Source organism: Mandrillus leucophaeus, unplaced genomic scaffold (assembly GCF_000951045.1).
Source record: "Mandrillus leucophaeus isolate KB7577 unplaced genomic scaffold, Mleu.le_1.0 Scaffold115, whole genome shotgun sequence".
NCBI lineage: Eukaryota > Metazoa > Chordata > Mammalia > Primates > Cercopithecidae > Mandrillus > Mandrillus leucophaeus.
The window spans coordinates 5,934,962-5,953,395 of NW_012099765.1; the positions used below are offsets into that span (position 1 = coordinate 5,934,962).

The 18,434-nt window shown below is 47.0% G+C and overlaps 1 protein-coding gene across 1 annotated transcript in view; it reads right to left on the reverse strand.

Annotated features, from left to right (window-relative positions):
• Window positions 1-18,434, reverse strand: part of SLIT3 (slit homolog 3 (Drosophila)) — a gene marked incomplete at its 5' end in the record, with an annotated part of 547,731 nt that overhangs the window by 115,918 nt on the left and 413,379 nt on the right. Inside the window, 3 exons of the mRNA XM_011997974.1 lie at window positions 7,704-7,775; window positions 11,360-11,431; window positions 17,353-17,424. Of these exons, the coding sequence (XP_011853364.1) occupies window positions 7,704-7,775; window positions 11,360-11,431; window positions 17,353-17,424 (216 nt within the window). The remainder of the gene's footprint in view (window positions 1-7,703; window positions 7,776-11,359; window positions 11,432-17,352; window positions 17,425-18,434) is intronic.

The window sequence follows — 18,434 nt, forward strand, 5'->3', positions numbered from 1 at the left end:
GCTTCAGGTGGACAAAGGTCTGGTTGGGTTTGGAAGACTCTGCTTGCCTCTTGGGAGTGCAGAGGCATCTGAAGTCCTCCTGACTCCCAGGAGGGAGCCTCAGCGTGGGATGCTGATCAAGCCTTCATTGGCACAAGGTGGCAGGTCCTTTATTGAGTGATTGGCACCTGTACGAGGCAAGGTTTTCCCCTTCAGAATCACCGACTGAATGCCGATGTGGGAGCTGATATGCCTGGCTCTGTGCTCCCCTCACTCTGAGCAGGCCAGGGGACAACCGTAGGACAGAGAAAATAGCAACAGCACACAAGGTGGGATGTCCCAGCTGGCCTCATTCAAGAGGCTGCCTGGTACTCAAATTGACAACTGTGACATCCCAGCCAAAGACCTCACCTCAGCCCGATCTGCTGGTGGGTCCAGTGAGTCAGGCTGGACTGCCTGGTGAATTCTGTGTTCATCAGTATTTCCCCAGATGCAGATCCAGTGATCTTTTGGGGCCACCTGCTCCAGATCTATCTCTCAAAGGACCCTCGGAGATCATATAAATGAAAAGAGAGGGAAGGCTGAGATGATCCAACTCGGTGAACCACAACCACCAGGTGAACAGCAGGGGCCACATGGCCTAACAGGTAATGCATATTAAACACTTCACAAGGCCAGGTACCCCCATTTAATCTCCCTTTGACAGGTGACACTTCTGGGACTCAGAGAGCTTAAATAACTTTGACCAAAGTTCCACAACCCGTAAGAGGTAGGACAGTATTGGGACTCATGCCATCATAGCCCAAAGATTTTGTTTCCAATCATCATGCTGCCCTGAGAGCCAGTCCCCTCTCACTAAGGGCCTGAGGGAGCCATCTGAGGCACCCTGTTTGTAGCCACTCCCATCAGCGCAGCAGGTGATTTTACAATAAGGCAGAACAACAACAAAAAGAGCCGTGCTCCCGTCAGAGGAAATTAAGGAGAGTGGCACATTGGAGAGTGGGAGTGCATGTACAGCACCTTCTAAATTTATTTCCAAGTGTGAGCTCTAGGAGGCCCTCTGCCACCCCCTGCCTTGGAGCACTTTCGGCTGCCACATATGTTCCATGTCAAGAGGTATTAGCACTCAGTCCATTGACTAACCAGCATAGCTGTGCTGCTGAGAGTTCTTGCTTTCTGGGAGCTGTGGCCTTCAGGAAAAGCAAAGCAGAAAACAGAAGCCACTGGAAGTCAAAAAGCTAGAGCTGGAGGAGGAAAATGAAATGCCCATGTCGGGGCTAGGGAGAACCCTCGGGACTCAAGTCTTTCTGCTAGGGGACCAGGGCTGGCCTGTGCAGAAAAGTCCCAGGTGTTCTCATCACTAGTAGCAGCTTCCAGCTTCATTCATTTGGGGTCCAGGTAGCATGGGGAGATGGCCCACAGCGGGAAAACCAGGTCCATTCTGATCCACTAAAAGGACCCACCACACCCAGGCTTTTGAAAAGTCCCATGGGGAGAAGATCGCTGAGCCCCACTGTTAGCTACTGCCTTTGCTCTGATCCACTCTTCAATGAAAGTCTCCCCCCCCGGGAGCCCACAGGCCTTTTTTGCAAAGTTTGGAAAACAAAGACATCTGGAGTCAGGCTTAATGATCAATTGCATCAAAATCACTTTGGCAACTCCAGCAATTCACATGTTGACTCAGTGGCCCAGGGCAATCATTCTGGTGGCATTTATATTCTCCACACTTGACCAAGGGTCTGTGGAGGACACTGGTCATGTTGTTCCTCCCACTTCTATGGTATTTGTCTAGAAATGCTGAAAGCATGTTCCAGACTCCAGAGAGCAAGGCCTCCTCAGAAAACCGGTGCCAAGAAAGAATGCGGTGGCCCTTCCGGGAGAATGGATGAAGCTCTTCCAGAAAAGACTGTGGATGAGAAGATGGGCCCAGGCCCCTGCCAAGAAAGATGCTCTGCGGGCCTTCTTTTCCTAAAACCGGGATGGGGAGTCTGTTTCTGCTTCATGAACACTCAGATGCAGATAAACAACAAGAGAAAGATGGCACCAACAGGCATCCGGCATAACCCTTTCTCTAGCTCCTTTAGTAGAATTTATAAAAAGTGGGTTATAAAGGCTCTTTGTTATTTAAAAAAGTGTTCTGTGTGTCCCTGGAAGTAGTTATCACCTCTATACATTGGCATGAACTCTTAGTGAGGACACCAACTAGGGGAGCTATTCTGTACCCCTAATTAAGCTACAGGATATAGAGCCAAACCTCCCACATTAATATGCCTTCCTTCTTTTTATTTCTCTAGTATTAATCCTCTGTCATCTTGAATTTCTTTATCTATTCATTGTAATAAGGACCACTCTCCCACCTTAGAACATTATGTTATCATCTTTTCCCTATAAAAAGTGGGGATTAATTTAGACCTTCAGCAACCTACTGAGGCTGGATGTGAAGAAGAACCCAATAAGAGCTGATGCCATGAATTCTGACCCTGCCCAGAATCTTCTCCATGCTTGAAAATGGGTGCTCTAGGCCACATCTTGCTAAACACCCAAGGGGAAGCAGGAGGAGCCCTCTAAGTCCCAACTAGGGGCAACAGTGACTCTTCCCTTCTCTCCTATTGGTGACTGCACTGCTTGCCAATGGCTGTGGGTTGTCATGGCGATTCCTGAGGCAAGAGTAATCAGGCATGCAGCAACACCACTGGGCGGCCTGTCTGAAAAGCAAGACCTCTTTCTACCCCAGATACACAGGAGGGTGCTAGGAATGGGCTGTAAGCCACTGGGTTTTCCTATGGGAAACAGATGAAAGCTGAGATTCCCAGAGACCAGAGAGGGAGAACTATGATTTGGTTACCAGATCAAGTGACCTCACCTATGGTGACTTGCCCATTCCTTCCCTCATGACTGTTAGGGTGGTAACTTTCCTATCTGATTGCCACATGGTTACCAATCAGTCCTTTAAACGGGGCGAACCATTCATTCAATGACTAGCATGGATTCCAGAATTTAAGTCTACCCAAGGGCTTTCCAGGTACACAAGAGAGGAAGAACCCCTCCCTCAAGAACGCATTGCTAAGTCAGTCTGCTTCTTCTGCTGGTGAGAATTCTCATTGTCCCACCTTGACTGGGTCTCTAAGCACAAGCAGCTCCTTGACTATCCTCTCACAGGGATCAGGGCAAACATTAGTGGGCTGACGACAATGAACCAGAGAAAGTTCCACGGACACGGAGCCGTGAATTATGCTGAGCCATAACAAAAGGAGGTGATCTGCAGTTCAGCAGCACCCTTTCTGTGGCTTGAGCCATTGAGAAATTCTTGCTCTGCATATCAAAAAACTGGCTCTGCAGATCTGCCCGTGACTGGGTGAAGCAGATGTCTCTGGATGGATGTGCTGTGGTTAAGGCATGGACTGCACAGGTTCCAATCCTGGCTCCATCATGCTAAGTGACAATGGTCAAGTCACTTAACCTTCAGTTTCCCCATCTGTAAAATGGGCCTTTCCACAATACCTTCCTCTTAGCATTGTGGTAAAGATTAAATGAGATGATGCACATGAAATCGCTTAGCAGTTTCAGGTCCTGAAGCATATTAAGTATTCAATAAATGTTAGCTGCTATTATTAGCAGAAGTAGTTCTTGTGAAACAGCTGGTGGGGAAAAGTGAACTATAGGGAGTGAAGTTTTGCTCACTGCTCTGTAATTGGCATGTTGCTTGGCAAACTCCGAGAGCCTCAAATGGTCTTGTCTGCCTTCCAAGAAAATTAAACAACAGGTGCTAGAGTTGTCTTAACTTATTCCAGCCCGAAGACAGTCTGGTTTGGTTTAAGACCACCTGGAGCGGGTTTAAAAGCTTCCACCTCAAATGACTGCCCTCCCCACTTAAGTGACTTTCCTATGCATGTCATGTGATCGATGAGCACTAAATGAATGCTCCTTACTCCCTGGAGGGGAGCTGTAACAACGCAGCTTGCAGCTGTCCATCAGCGGAGGAAATGACAGCCTTTTCCTGCTTTGGGGAGGATGGACCTCTGAGCTACAAGGTGAGGGATCTCAGGGCACGATGGCTGGCTGCCCACAGAGGATCACCATCTCCACTGATGTCCCAGGAGCCTATGAGCCTGGGTGGGGAGGGGAATGCAGAGGAGCAAGACCATTCACCCTGAGCTTCCAGTGAGGAGGAAGACAGGTAATTTCTCTAATAATTGAGCTGCTCCCACCCCTGGAGTTGGGATCATGTGCCAAGTGATATGTCCTGTTCTCACCTTGGGTTCTGAGATGCCTCCATGTGGGATATTTCAATTCTAAACATCCTTCCTAGTGTCCAAATGGGCACCAACTCACTTCCTAGCAGCCAGTTTTAAGGACGGAAGCTGCCAGATTACCTTGCATCCCCCAAAGACAATAAGGGTTGCTAGTAATAAATAATAAATGCGTGTTTATACAATGAATGGCTGCAGGAACTGAACACGTTTAGGATTAATTATAGGAAGACATACTAGCTATTTTCAAACATCTGAAGACAATGATAACAGACTTTTCTGAGTTTTCTAGAAACATTACTGATGTTTAGTATAAGAAAGAGCTCCCTCACCTTCCAACTAGGCAGTGAGGACTTATCAGAGGAACCATCAGCAAATGAGTGACAGGAGGATTTGTGAGAGCGTGCATGGGAGGGATTCCTGTCCTAGCCAGGTAGGAGGCTGTGCTTGGAGCCCTGAGATTCCTTAGAACGCTAAGATTTTGGAACTTAAACTGAAGGGGGTAACTCTTGTGAGGCTCTAGGGGACCAAGGACAGAACATCATGTTTAGGACAGCTAAGGCTTGTTCCTTGTGGATGCACTTACTGCAGCCTCTAAAAAACGGAGACATTCTCTCCAGAATGGCCAAGAATTTTGGGCATTTGCCCAAAGGAACACACCAAGAAAAGCTCCCAGGAGGCTGGCTGTGTACATACTGGACTGGGCAAGTTTGATAGGATGGCCAAAAAGTCTAGAGGAGTAAGGGAAGTGGGGAGGCAGGCAGGAGAACCAACTAATGTACCCACTTTATTACCACCAGCATCACCACAAGTGCCAGAAAGGAAATCTCCAGGGCCACTTCATGTGGCAGAGGCAGTTCAGCTTTGCGAGTACCCATAATTTGAGAGATGGAGTGAGAAGAAAAAATGCAAACCTCTCACAAAGGGCCTCTGAGTCAAAGGAGACAAAAATTACCCTGACTACCAGGGTATTCTAATCAGAGCCTTCTTATCAGTGTCTCCAGTCCAACAGGGAGAAATCCAATCTACAGCAGGCTGAACACTAAATTAGATCGAATCAGGGCCTGCTTTCCAACCACCCAATGGCAGGTCAAAACCCAGTGACAGCTATTTGAGTCCCAGTTACTGGTTCTTTCTGGTAAGGCCTGCCTGAGTTGTGTCAACTCTTGGTTTCAAGAGAGGAGAGAGGCTTCCTCTTTAACCCAAGCTACTTGATTCCATCTGCTCAAAACGGTGACATTAAACTGGAGTTGCCTTCCCAACCCATGCAAACTCCTGTTAGTTCTATTAACCTCATGACTGCTATCAGCTTGGAGCTGAGATACACATGTTTGTTTTTTTAAAAAATTTTTTGACGGTTTTTTTTTTTTCAGTTTTAAAAACAACTTTATTAAGATATAATTCACCTACCATACAGTTCACCCATGTAAAGTATACAATTCAGTTTCTTAGTATAGTCACAGAGTTGTATAACCATCACCACCAACAATTTTAGAACATTTTTATGACCTTGAAAAGAAACTGTATCCCTAAGCTATCATCGACTAGTTTCTCCCTTTTTACTTAGCTCTAGGGAACCACCAGTCTCCTTTGATTGGAGAGACACATCTTTTTAAGTATACATGCACTGTTCTAGGCACTGTGATGCACATTCTGTGTCTCCTTAATCCGCGCAAAGTCATTTTCCTTCCTGCACACAAACACAGATTATAAAAGGAAAATCACACCAGCTTGGTGGAACACAACACTGCCAAATTCACCTCAAGGTGGATACTATTGATACTCTTCTTTCAAGGGATTAATAGCTACAGTTAACTAGCCTTATGGTGGCAGTTATAACGTACAGTTTCTTTGCTACAAGCAAAGAATACCATCTGTGAAACACCCATCTCCCTGCAGAGCCCTGGCCTGTCATTCTAACACACAGCCTTAAAAGCCCACCAAAGGCTGGGACCATTGAACGGAAATGTGCCCACACAGAGACACACAGAGTGGGGCAGACAGGAAGGCAGAGATGAGGGAGATGCAGAGAAAGAGACTTTTCTCTCTCTTGCTTTCAGCTTCACTGAAACAAGCCTCATTGCTGATATGACAGATCTGCTCCCTGAAAACTTGCTGGGCATCTCATGCCTACATAATTCACATTATTGTGTGTTCCGGGAGAATCTGTCCAGAGCTGAGTCTTAAAGGACATGGGAAGGGTAGAGGAAAGATGTGAGAAGAAAGGGCTGGAGGAAAACTCTCACTTCCTCCTTGAAGAATCCCTGGGCATCAGCCACATAAGATGCATCCCTTGTTCGTCTCTCCTTCTTTGCTCTTGTGCCTGCCACCGCTTTGGAGCCCCAGCTTGAGCCCTGGCCCGCAAACCCATGCTGTGGGTCATCTGAACTGCACGTGGGAGGCGGGGAGGTGCCAGGCCTCTTCCTCACTGCCTGTGACTTGGAGGTGATTTTAAAAAGACACACACACACACCCCTGCAAACATACATCATGTGCTATTCAGAGGACTGGGAGGTTTCTGAATGAAGGGCATGGCCATGTAGGTTCTTTTCCGGTTTTCATACCTATTCTGCTGTGTGACTGGGGGAGAGTCATGTACCTCTCCGAGAGTTGGTCTTCTCCATTGCTTAAAGGATGCTCAAGATCAGTTCCTAATACCCAGAGGAACTGTGATGGTCACAGAGCAAACGTGCACATGCACGCACACACACACATACACACACTCCCACACCCATGGTACATGTGTGTAGATGCTATAGCTGCCTCATCACAAATCACAGATGATTCTACCAGCACAGAAATTAAACTATACTATGAGCTAAATTCCTTTCCTTCCTCCTCCACATCAGAGTTCAATTATCTTCTTCAAACATTTAAGCGCAAATGACCAGAATGAAATAAATGCAAACAAATAATCCCTGAGCTTAAAATTCGAGGCAACAACCCTTCCTTTAAATTAAGTAAACACTCCCCTCCACCCTGTCTTTCCCAGATGGAGTCACATTGGTGACTGATTCTGCTCCTCTCGAATTATTCCCCCCGCCCCCACCCCTCTGCAAGGTCACATGTCCACCAGCAGCTCTGTCTCAGTTTTAGTACTGGAACTTAGTATGTGAATGTTTTAGTTCCCTATATTCTTAGCACACTACTGAAAAATGTTTTTCTTTTTGTTGGATTTGACTCTTTCCTAATTTCTAGCCCCAAACCCTGTGCTTAGTATCTTCATGCCTGGGCCAGGGCCCTCAGCTCTGTCATCTGGGTTTGTGCACACTGACCTCAGTCTTCCTCTGCCCACTGGCTGGCTCTCCTTTCACAAAAATAGGAAATGGGGGTGAAGCGTGGACAGCTCAAAATTTTTGTTTCTCTTTTGTCTGCACATAGTCAAAAGAACTCTCCAGAGCATGACTCAAAGTTTTCAGGTGGGAGCCTTCCAACAGTACCAAAGACACAAACAGTGACAAGGTTCCTACTCACAGCAGCTGTAGGGACACCAGCCCATCAAACAGTCCCTTGGCAATCTCGGTGATCTTGTTCCCATAGAGGACCCTGAAAGAGAGAAGGAGAAGACAGCAATCACCGCGGATGTGAGGCCACCAGAACCCAGTTCTGCAGGAAGCCATCACCTCGGCCAGTTCTGGGTATGAGATCTCAGGACAACCCCTTCCACAGCCTGCCTAATCCCTTCTCATCAGTGAGACAGAGGCAGCCAAGAGCAGCCAGGGGCTGGAAGGGCAGGTTGTCTGGGAGGCGAGGAGAAATGGGCTCTATCCTGCTCCATTCCTGGGCAACCTAGCCCAATACATAATCCCCAACAGGAAGAAGCGGTCTCTTTGCAGTATCTCCCTAAGCTGCTAATATGACTCACACCCCGGCAATAAATACACAGTGTGGGAGACTGGCCCTGTGTCTTCAATGGGTATTGATCAGGTTGAGCCCAGCCTACAGGACGTTTCCTTTTAATATCCCTTTGCATCTTAGGAATTCCTAAGCTAAGTCATTTAATCATCCATCTAGACAGGGCTTTGTGCATCTGGGGTCATCTCCAGATGGTGCAGGGACTGCTGAGTCAAGGACTGGCTCTCAGGAAAAACTAGGGAGCTTTGCTGTCTCACAGTAATGGCAGCTTTTACTTTCTATCCACTTTTCCTATTCTTTGAGTTCCAGGAACCTAGGAACTCAGAACCCTTTTACCCCTTTCTCCTACGGGCCTCCAGTGACCCTCATACTGCTGTCTCTGATTCATGGGTCTCGTCTTTGGTGTCTTGGTGAGGCCTGGGGAGGAAGGCTACCGGGTCTCCCACTCCAGCACAGTGCTCAGGGGCGTCTCTGTGCCTGGCCCTTGCTGGTGCTCTGCACAGGCACCAGAGAAGCTCGGCTGGCCTCTCTCCGCTCCCATCCATAGCACGGGCTTTGCTGTCTCTTGGGTCCAGCCTCCTCTGTGACCCAGGGAACTGAGCATGGGAGAGTTTGGTTGTTTTTCTGAAGTCCTCTCCAGAGCCCTGAAGTGCACTGAATGCATGCAATATTCCATTTTCACGCCGATCGCAATCCAGGCTGTTATCTTTCTTTGGGGAGACAAAATATTAGGATGCGGAAATGGTAAATGGGTGTGATCAACCAAACCCCCCTTTTCCAGACGCCACTGGGAGTGAAGAGTGAATGTCTCCGTCAGCCTACGGGTGTGTTTCATTAATGTTTCAACAAATTAATGACTAAATAAAAGTCAGCATGATAGCTCAGGCGCACATTTGTAATTCATATTAATGCCCCACCACTCACTGTGCCAAATGCAGTAATGTCCCTGTCTGCCCGTCTCAGCTGATGTCAGGACTTCTAGGGTAGCAGAAGCTGGGGGGCTTGGGGCAGAGGGGTCCTCACACCACCTGCCATGCCTTGGGAGGGCAGGCTTCTGAGCCCAGTGCGTCAAAACCGCTGGGAGTGGAGGTGGGCTGAGGCTCTCCTGCCTGTGTGGTCACCTCAGACATCTGGGTGTACACCTGTCTGACTTCCCATGCCAGGTCTTGCCTTGACTACCTTCTTCTTGCCTTTCAGGTCTGAGGTCAAACATCTCTTCCTTGGGAGATGTCTCTTTAATATTTTAATGTTTTATACCACCTCTTACCCTATTTTAGTTTCTTCATATCACTTCTCTTTATGTCACATTATGTTAAATATTTATTTAATTTTAATTTTTTCTGCCTCCCTCCCCTGCACCTCCCATTTTCCTTGCATGTAGGCCCCATGAATGCAGTGATGTTATATGGCTGCTCATGACTGGGTCTCTAGACCCCAAAATAGAACAGAGTCTAGCACAATAAATATTTGTTGAATGAATGAATGCACACACAGGTAAGGAGTAAAGGCTCTCCAGCCCTTTACCTTGGCTGCTCCTGAGCTGGAATTGGGTGTGTTTGTGTTCAACTTTAAGCTCTGTCAGGCCAAGGATCCTGTGTGTCCAGTTCACTGCCATACTCGCAGTGCCTATAATACTGCCAGTACACAGTAGGCATCTACTGCGTGGATGAATGAATACATCGGGAGTGAGAGGTGCTTCACTTAAACAATGCTCACATGTATTTCAGAATCGGGCAGCAGCATGTCAATTTCATGTTTGGCAACCAGATTTTGAATTCCTTTTCCTACGAGACAGGAAGCACCTCATTGCCCTCAGACTGTCTCCAAATCCTGGCTGAGGGAAACCAGACAAGGGAAGAGAGAGGGTGGGGGCAGAGACAGGATCCTGGTGGCAGACGGCCCCTCTGCCTTCTCCTCTGTGATCTTCAGCACAAGCAAACACTAATCTCACACATGGTCCCATCTCTGATATCCCAGCCAGATGTTCTATTCGATAAATGAAACTAATTTACTCTGCAAGCAGCAGGCAACAGCTGAATCAGAGACTTCCCAGTCCTCATCTCCTTCCCGGTGGGATGGGGCCAGGTGGGGGGAAAATGCGCATCTTGTTACCTGTCCACTCATAAATTAGGTAAACAGGTTGCGTGGCTGCATAGAGAGGCAAAATATATAGACGGACCGATCAAGAGTGTGGGTTCTGGAGTCAGACAGCGCGGGTTCAAATCTTGCCTTTCCTACCTGTTACTGTGGACTTTGGATAAGTTACATTTCTGAATAAGTAAATGGTTGAATAAAACAAGATTTTTTTTGGCATATTAACTCTGTGCCAATACAGTTTGTGGTGCTAGGGATACCTCCATGGACAAAACCGATAATAATCCCCGTCTCGGTGGAGCTTAGATTGTCCAAGTTCTTTAGCTGTAAAAGCGAGATGACAATATATTTTATATTTTCGGTTGTGGTGAGGACTAAACCTGACAGACTCCTAGAACAGTAGCTGGTACCCAGTCAATGCTCAGTAAACACTGCTAATTATCGTTTTACTGTACACATGATCATCATTGGATGTGTTAGGTGGGAATGGGATCACTGTCCCTGTCCTGCCTACTAAGAAGCATCCATAGAAGGCTCAAGTGACTTCCCTATGCCACACACGAGTCACTGACAGAATGAGGACATTCTATACCTTCCTGCCCGCAGGGGTCTCGGAATCCCTGGTGGCTGAAGCTTTGCTTCCAACCAGTGGGTTGCCTATGGGTTTCAAAATCAAAGACAGGAAGGGCTATAGGATGGGGTGGATGTTTTTTTAGGACAATGGCCACGGTGGTCTGGAGAGAAAGCCTGAAAATCAGCCGAAGAAAATGAGCTCCTCACTTGGCAAGGCCACACAAATGGGTGGGATGCGGTAACAAACATGCATCACCATCTCTCCTTACACCAGAAAGACAGCGCTGCGGTGGCATGCGGGGCAGGAGCGGGACGTGGCGTGGGAGGGGGATGTGAGGTTAGAGTAGAAGATGCATTCGAATTAGAAGCCAATAACTGGGAAAGCTGCTGGGCACTTAATCAATAAAAATAATGCATTTGGGTTGTAGAAATATTCCCCAAGATCAATTTCCCCTGAAGAAATATTTGTTTCTTTTACCAGGTTGCCACAAGTGTGTAAGGGAACATAAAGTCTTGATAAACACCTCCTGAAAAATACGGTCGCGTCTCTCTTCCCTCCAGAGCCCCCCTCCCCACCACCCTCAGCCCCCGGCTCCGGCCCCACTTACAGTGAAGTGAGTGATTTCAGGCCCTGGAAGGCATCTGGAGCAATATCCGATATCTGATTCTTGCTGATGTCTCTGAAAACATTAACGGTAAAGTCTGAGAACGTGGCTCAAAGGTGCGATAACGGTCACTCCTAAGTGTGAATCAAGCATTTCAGGCATTCAAAATGGTAAGGATTAATTAATCAATCAAGCAATTCATTTATTCACAGTGCAAGAGAAGGAGCTTAAAGAGCCTTCAGTTCAACTATCTCATGACAAAGTGCACCACGTTTACATCACTCTTCTTGGTTTTCAAAGAATACTCACCATGGCATCCTGATCAGGACACGAGCTGTGAACACGTAAGCCATCATTTTGTAGGTGGAAAATAGAACCCAGTCAAATTAGGGCCTTACGTCTCATTACCAAGCAATGAATGGCACAGATGAAACAGGAACCGGCTTCACCCAACCAACCACAGGCCAGGGTTCCTGTAGGCATCTTCTTGCCTCATGCCTCAGCAGCTGCTCATTTTTCTCCCAGAAAGTCCTGAGTCATTTCACCTCCCCAGTGACTTTTCCTCCCTGACCTGAAAGGAGGTTTTGAGCAGTGACTTAAGTCTCTGTCTGGTCCAGCGCAAGCTCTAGGCTGTGTGATATAAGCACATCCTGGGATTCTCAGGGGACGCCTTGGAGCTGTGGGCTTGTCACTGGCTGGCAGTGTGTTCCTCACCCGGGAGCAAGCCCAGGGCATGAGAATGTCCCAGGCTTTGGATAATGTGAGCAAGAGGGATGCTGTGGGCCAGGAGAATTCTATTAATGCTGGGCCTGGGGCCTGGGGCAGCTAACCTGGCTTTGCAGGTGCAGAGGAATCTCCTCGACCCTGGCTCCTTCCCAGAGGCCCTGAGGCTGCTCAATTGCTGGCATCCCAGTGACTTCTGAGAATCCAGACACCAGTTCCTGCTAATGGCCCTTCGCTGAGGGGAAATTCTTTCTCTTAGAGTCATTAGCTCAGGGATGGCCTCTGGGCTCCTGTCACTGGAAGGAGAGATGCTCCAATTTCCTGTGACATCAAACCTCTCCAGTTCTTTTTCTTTAACAAAATAAATCAATGGGTCTTTGCTTTTGTGCAGAAGTGGGAGAGCTGGGGTCTTGGAAGGTCAACAAGGAGGTGAGGAGAGAATATGGAGAAAAAAAGCACAACAGAGCAGATTCTTAAGCAATTGACTCCAGCGAGGCCAGACACTCCAGCCTCCCAGCCTCTTAAGCACATGCAGAGGGAATCTTCCTGAGCCTGTTTCCTTCCTTCTTCTAATAGACTTCAAAAGAACCACACCACAACCTTTGCCGAGGCCTCTGCTTCCTCCCCTCCCTGCCTCCAAAGCTTGTACTTTGAACGATATTTCACAGGTTAAGGCTTCTTCAGCACAGCTGTCTAGTTTATCCCTTTAGCTGGCGAAATCACCTCCAACAAATCCGCAGATTGCGCTCACAAACTCGTCAGCTTACATCGGGCTTTTCTTCCGAGCTCCGGTTTTGTTTAAGGGTCTTAACAAGCAAATACTGTGGATTATCCTAATCTTACTTGCCCTCAGCGTGGCTGCCTATGCAAAGCATTCCAGGCAAGCACGAAGGATCTGTTCAGACTGGACTAGCGGGAGCGCCTGTGTTGTCTTTTTTCCCCCCGATTATGAATTGTCCCTTCAAGGTGCTGAGACCTCTAGTTGCAAGAGGAAGCTCTGTGGCCATCAGGGAAACCCTCTGCTTTAGCTTTGGGAGGGCAAACTGGTTTTCAGTCCATGACTAGACTTCTGGACCCATCTCTCCCTACAGTATGAGGTGAGATGCCTCACGGTTTGGAGGTGATGGACAGTGGGAATCGGAGAAGTGATAGATAGTTTAGCTGGGAATTGACCTTGGTCACTTTGTCTTTTTTATTTTTATAAAAACTGTATATTTAAGCTGGTCCAAAGGTAGTGAGTTCTCTCAATGGATTGTTCACAGTCAGTTACAGATCAAACTCCTTGTTCTACTCTTTCCTCCTTTTTCACTACTGTACTCAACTAGTCTTTTAAAAAAGTATACATATTTGGGGTGCAACACAATGTTTTGATATATGCTTTCATTGTGGAATAGCTAAATCAAGCTACTTAGCATATGCATTACCTCACATGCTTATCATTTATTTGTGGTGAGAACACTTAAAATCTACTCTCTGACCTATTTTCAAGTATAAGATACACTGTTGTTAACTACATTCACCATGTTATATAATACAATGGATCTCTTGAACTTACTCCTGTCTACCTGAAATTTTGCATCCTTTGGCGAACATCTCCATCATCTTCATCTCCACCCCACCCCTGCCCCACCAGCCTCTGAACATCACCATTCTACTTTCTGCTTCTAAGAGTTCAGCTCTGTTTAGATTCCACGTATAAGTGAGAATATTTAGCACACTTTGTCTTAATTCTTAATTCTGCAAGAAGGAAACAGCAGCCCTGAGAGGTGAAGTACCTGGAGCCCTAAGTGACTGGACACAGCCATTTGGGCACAGAGCAAGCATCTCAAGTCTCCTATCAGCTCAAGGACCCCTCTGCTCTTTTGTTGTGATGGATGCACAACACAGGGCACTGAGGTGGAAGGCAGCTGGGAGATGGCTCCAGTTGCCCACTGACCTCCATGCTTGACCCTGTCCCTAGGCACAGCAGCTGCCCCTAGAACTTGTTCTGGGCACTGGGATGACTCTTCACCAGTGCTTCTCAAACCTCATGAGGGTGTAGATTAAAAATGCACTGCAGAGAGTCTGATTTGTAGGCTGGGAGGTTGGGGCCAGGAATCTGTGTATGTAACACATCTCCAGGTGATTCCCATGTAGGTGGTCCCTAGGTCATATACTTCAGGCCACGATGTTTTAGAAAATGGTCTCAGACCCACCTTGGTCCTCTGGGGCTTATAAACTGGATGACCAAGAAGGGGTAGCTTTTCCAGACTGTTTGGAATAGAGGTGGCAAATTCAAGTGCCTACAAATGTCATGCAGGGAATATAAGTGTGAGACACTTGGAAGTCCTGGAGCTTGTGGAACAAGTTGCTCTAAGAGCATGTAAAAGAAAAGAACTCTCAACACCCCATTGTGGCACAATAATAGATAGCCCAGGTGTCAGGCCTACCAGTTACTTAACCAAACTTGCAAGACCAAGGGGCTGCCTCTAGTGCTCTTTACTGCTTCTCTGTGTCTTCTCTGCTTTGATATAGGTTGAGTATCCCTAATCCAAAAATCCAAAATCTGAAATGCTCCAAAATCTGAAACTTTCTGAGCACGGACATGACGTCACAAGTGGAAAATTCCACACCTGACCTCATGTGACTGATGGGTTGCAGTCAAAACTTCGTGTCATGCACAAAATTATTAAAAACTTCATAAAAATTACCTTCAGCCTATGTAAGCTGTATATGAAACATAAATAAGTTTCATATTTAGACTTGGATCCCATTCTCAAGATATCTCATTACACACGAAAATATTCCAAACTCTGAAAAATTCAGAACTCTGAAAGGCTTTTGGCCCCAAGCATTTTGGATAAGGAATACTCAACCTTTTAGTTTGTACTAGGAATGCTTTTTATACTAAGGTGACCACTAGGAATGGGCAGAGACAAAGCCATTCATTCAGGGAGAATTCTTTTTTTTTTCTCCCTCCTCCCCTTTCTTCTTTTCTTTTCTTTTTTTTTTTTTTTTTCCTTTTTTGGTAAGAGATAAGAGCAGGATGTGGTTCAGCCACAGTTGAGCGGGGAACTTCCTTCTGTTAGTTATTAGGGATAAACTGGTCATGTATATTTAGGAAAAATTAGGGTTTTGAAATCCATTCTCATCAGGGACCCTACCTCTCCCAAGCCATTGATTGCACTTCGGTCTAGGTTTCTGAAGTTCCATTAGTCGAAAATTTTTAAGTGTGCTCTCTTCTCTATTGCCATCCTCTTGGGGAAAAAAAAGGGCATCATAATAAATATCAGTAGCATCATAAGTGATCAAAAATTAAATTCACTTTCCGGGTTGTGACTGAGAAGGTCTTATGAATTCTGAATGCACAGATCATGGCAAGTCCAATAGGATGGAGAAGGAACAGTAAAACATAGCCAAGCTTTAAATTACCTGGACTTCACAAAAAATTAGAGCAGTAACTTAAATCATGCAAGAGATATAGGTTGGGGCAGTGACTGAACTTGTCATTTTTCACTGAAATTACTATCTGGCTGCATAATCAAGCTGAGCTTTAAAAATGAATTGGGGGGGGGTGCATGGAGAGCGGGCTGGGGAAGCAGGGACACCAGGAGATTAATGGCCCGAGGTTTTAAATATTAAGGCCTATATTTATACAGCTCCTCCAGCAGGAATGCTGCCAAGGGGAGGGAAGAAGTACGTGCTTCGAGCTGCCTCATTATGTTGGTTTCCACTTCTGGAATTGCACCAGGAGAAAAGCTTGTTTGGTTTGGATTTCCAGGGAGATGGGAAGTTGGCTTCCCGAGATCTGAGGGTAAAGCCTACCAATGCCACTGTTTCGCAGGGATATTTATTTTTAACATAAAAGGAATCAGCAGACACTTAACCTCTTTAATGTGGGCCCTCCTACTCAAGGGAAAGCAATGAATCAGCCTCGTGTGGAAGGAAGAAGCAGGACTGAGTCCATGCATATTTCTACCTGACTCTCTCCTTCCTCTGTAGGAGGGTGAGGTGCAGGGAGGAGGGGGCGGTGTGCAAAAAGAGTAAGTGGAATGAAAACAGCAACTTGGTTACTGGGCTCTACTAAATGATTTCCTAGCCTGAAAAAGGGAAGGAGTATCTGTCCAGAATTTTAATACCTGAGATGGCAATGGTTGGGCTGTTTCTGAATCCTACTGGCTTCCCTGCAGAGCCCCCAGCACTGAGTGACTCACAGAGCAGTGCTCAAGGTCGTCATGGGATGGGGAAGAATGATGACATTGTCACATGGTGGGGATGAGGGCGGTGATGCAATGGTGCCGTCCAAGCTGCCGTGGTGAGGAAGGAACAGCGGGGTTGGTGTCACCGGGCATCGATGTGATGCAGTGCTGGAGTGATGTGACTTACAGAGCTAACGGGGATGTAGGGGGTGCTCACATGTTGACCATACCCTCCAAGGCTTCTCATTTCATGCAGTAAGAACAGAAAGTCTGTGCCATGGTCTAAGGATGCATGTGATCTAGTACCAACCTTTCCAACACAAGCCCCATCCTCTCCCCTCACTCGTTCCACTCCTTCTTGCTATTCCACAAACCATCGACACATGCTCCCTAAGGCCTTTTACTTGCTTTTCCTGCTGCTTGAGACAGTCTTTCCTCAGAGCTCAGGACTCACTCCCTTCCTTCTTTTAGGCCACCTGCACGTAGAGACCTTCATGGGCACACCTACCTAAAAGACCCTCCCACCATCACTGATACTCTGATTTCTGATATTTGTTTCTGTATTTTCTGTGTTCTCCCACTTGAATGCAAGCTCCATGAGAGCAGACTTAGTTTCTGCTCACTGCTCTATCCATAGATCCTTGCTTGCAGCAGACATTCACTCAGTATTTGTTATATGAATGTATGCAAGGCTATAGGGATGTTGGTGACGGTGGTGTAGACAGCTGTGGGGCCACCGTCACGTCTCTGCCGAAACTCCTATTTTAGGTCCACATCACTGAAGCCAAGGGACAATAAAAACAGTGATATGGATTTTCCAGGCGAATTCATCTCTACCTCCCACACAGATAATTTTACTTTGCTTTAGTTGGAGAGGCTCTTAGCACTATATGTCCAAGCCCACACACCTCACAATCTTCAGAGAACGCTTCCACGTCTTACCTCCCAGGCTTACGACAGTGTTCCAGCTCCGAAACAGAACTGCCCAGGAGGAATGGACGTGGTCTGTCACCTGGACAGATTGCCCACTACACGTTGCAAACAACCCCGGAAATTGAAAACATTTGGGCTCATTTCTCCACAGGGGAAACTCACATTCGCTTCAGTTTCTTGTACTGGGTGAAGGCTCCTGCAGGGATGGATTTGATGGAGTTCTGTTCTAGGCGTCTGGGAAACAGAGCAGAGAAGAGTCAATTAACCATCCACCTGTCAACAAGTGGTCACTGAGGGCTACTGTGTTCTCTGGCCTTAAGGATAGGGAGGTCTCTCTTATCACAGGTGCACGTTCTGGTTGTGGGAGACCAGACAAAACACTGCAGCAGCCAGAGAACTCAGGTCCTAGTATATGCAGCACCTGTCCTGGGGTCTAATTCTCTTTGGAGAAAGCTGGAAAGGATGACCTTTCCTTGAGGATTTTTGATTCTTGCTTATGATAAACTGCCTTTGGTGGCAGCTGTTTTCTTCAGAGAAAGCTGTATAAGTAACCAAGCAGAATGCGGAATAAGTCAAAGGGATAAACAGGAGGAAGAGTAACAAGAGATGGGCCATGGGCCAGCAATGCTTATCTGTCATGGAACCATGTCACTACTCAGTTAAACACTCAGCCACACTGCTAATGTGGCAGAAACGTCAATGGTTGACTTCATTTCTGGGCTTTTCCATGGGCTGTTTAAATACAGTGCAGGAACAGCCTTAACATCTTTAGGCTCCCAGCCTGACATTCATCAAACTGGCTCCCTGACATCCTGCAAGGCCCAGGGGCCCAGACTGGACCACTCCCTTGGGCTGCTGCTGGAATCTGTGGCTTTAACCTCTTACGAAGTTTCCTGAAATGCTTCCTCTCCTATTACTTTGAAAGGAACAAGAGACGCTGCAGGCCCAGGGCCCAGAACTTCCTTGGAAGAGAAGGGGCCGTGGGGAATGAGTGAGCATTTCCATTCTTTATTCTTTCCTCTCTCAAATGACTTCCTGTCACCAAGAACAGGTGTGGTGGGAAACAGGCATGTGGAGGAGGCGGGGTGCTCTATTAGGGGTGATGAATGGCACCCCAGCCCAGGCTCAGGATCTCATCCTCATCCATCTCCCTTCTCTCCAAGGTGCAGATCTTTTCATCACCTCCTCATTTGGCCTTGATGCTCCCCAAACCCTCAACTGGGAAGACATACAAAAATGTGTGG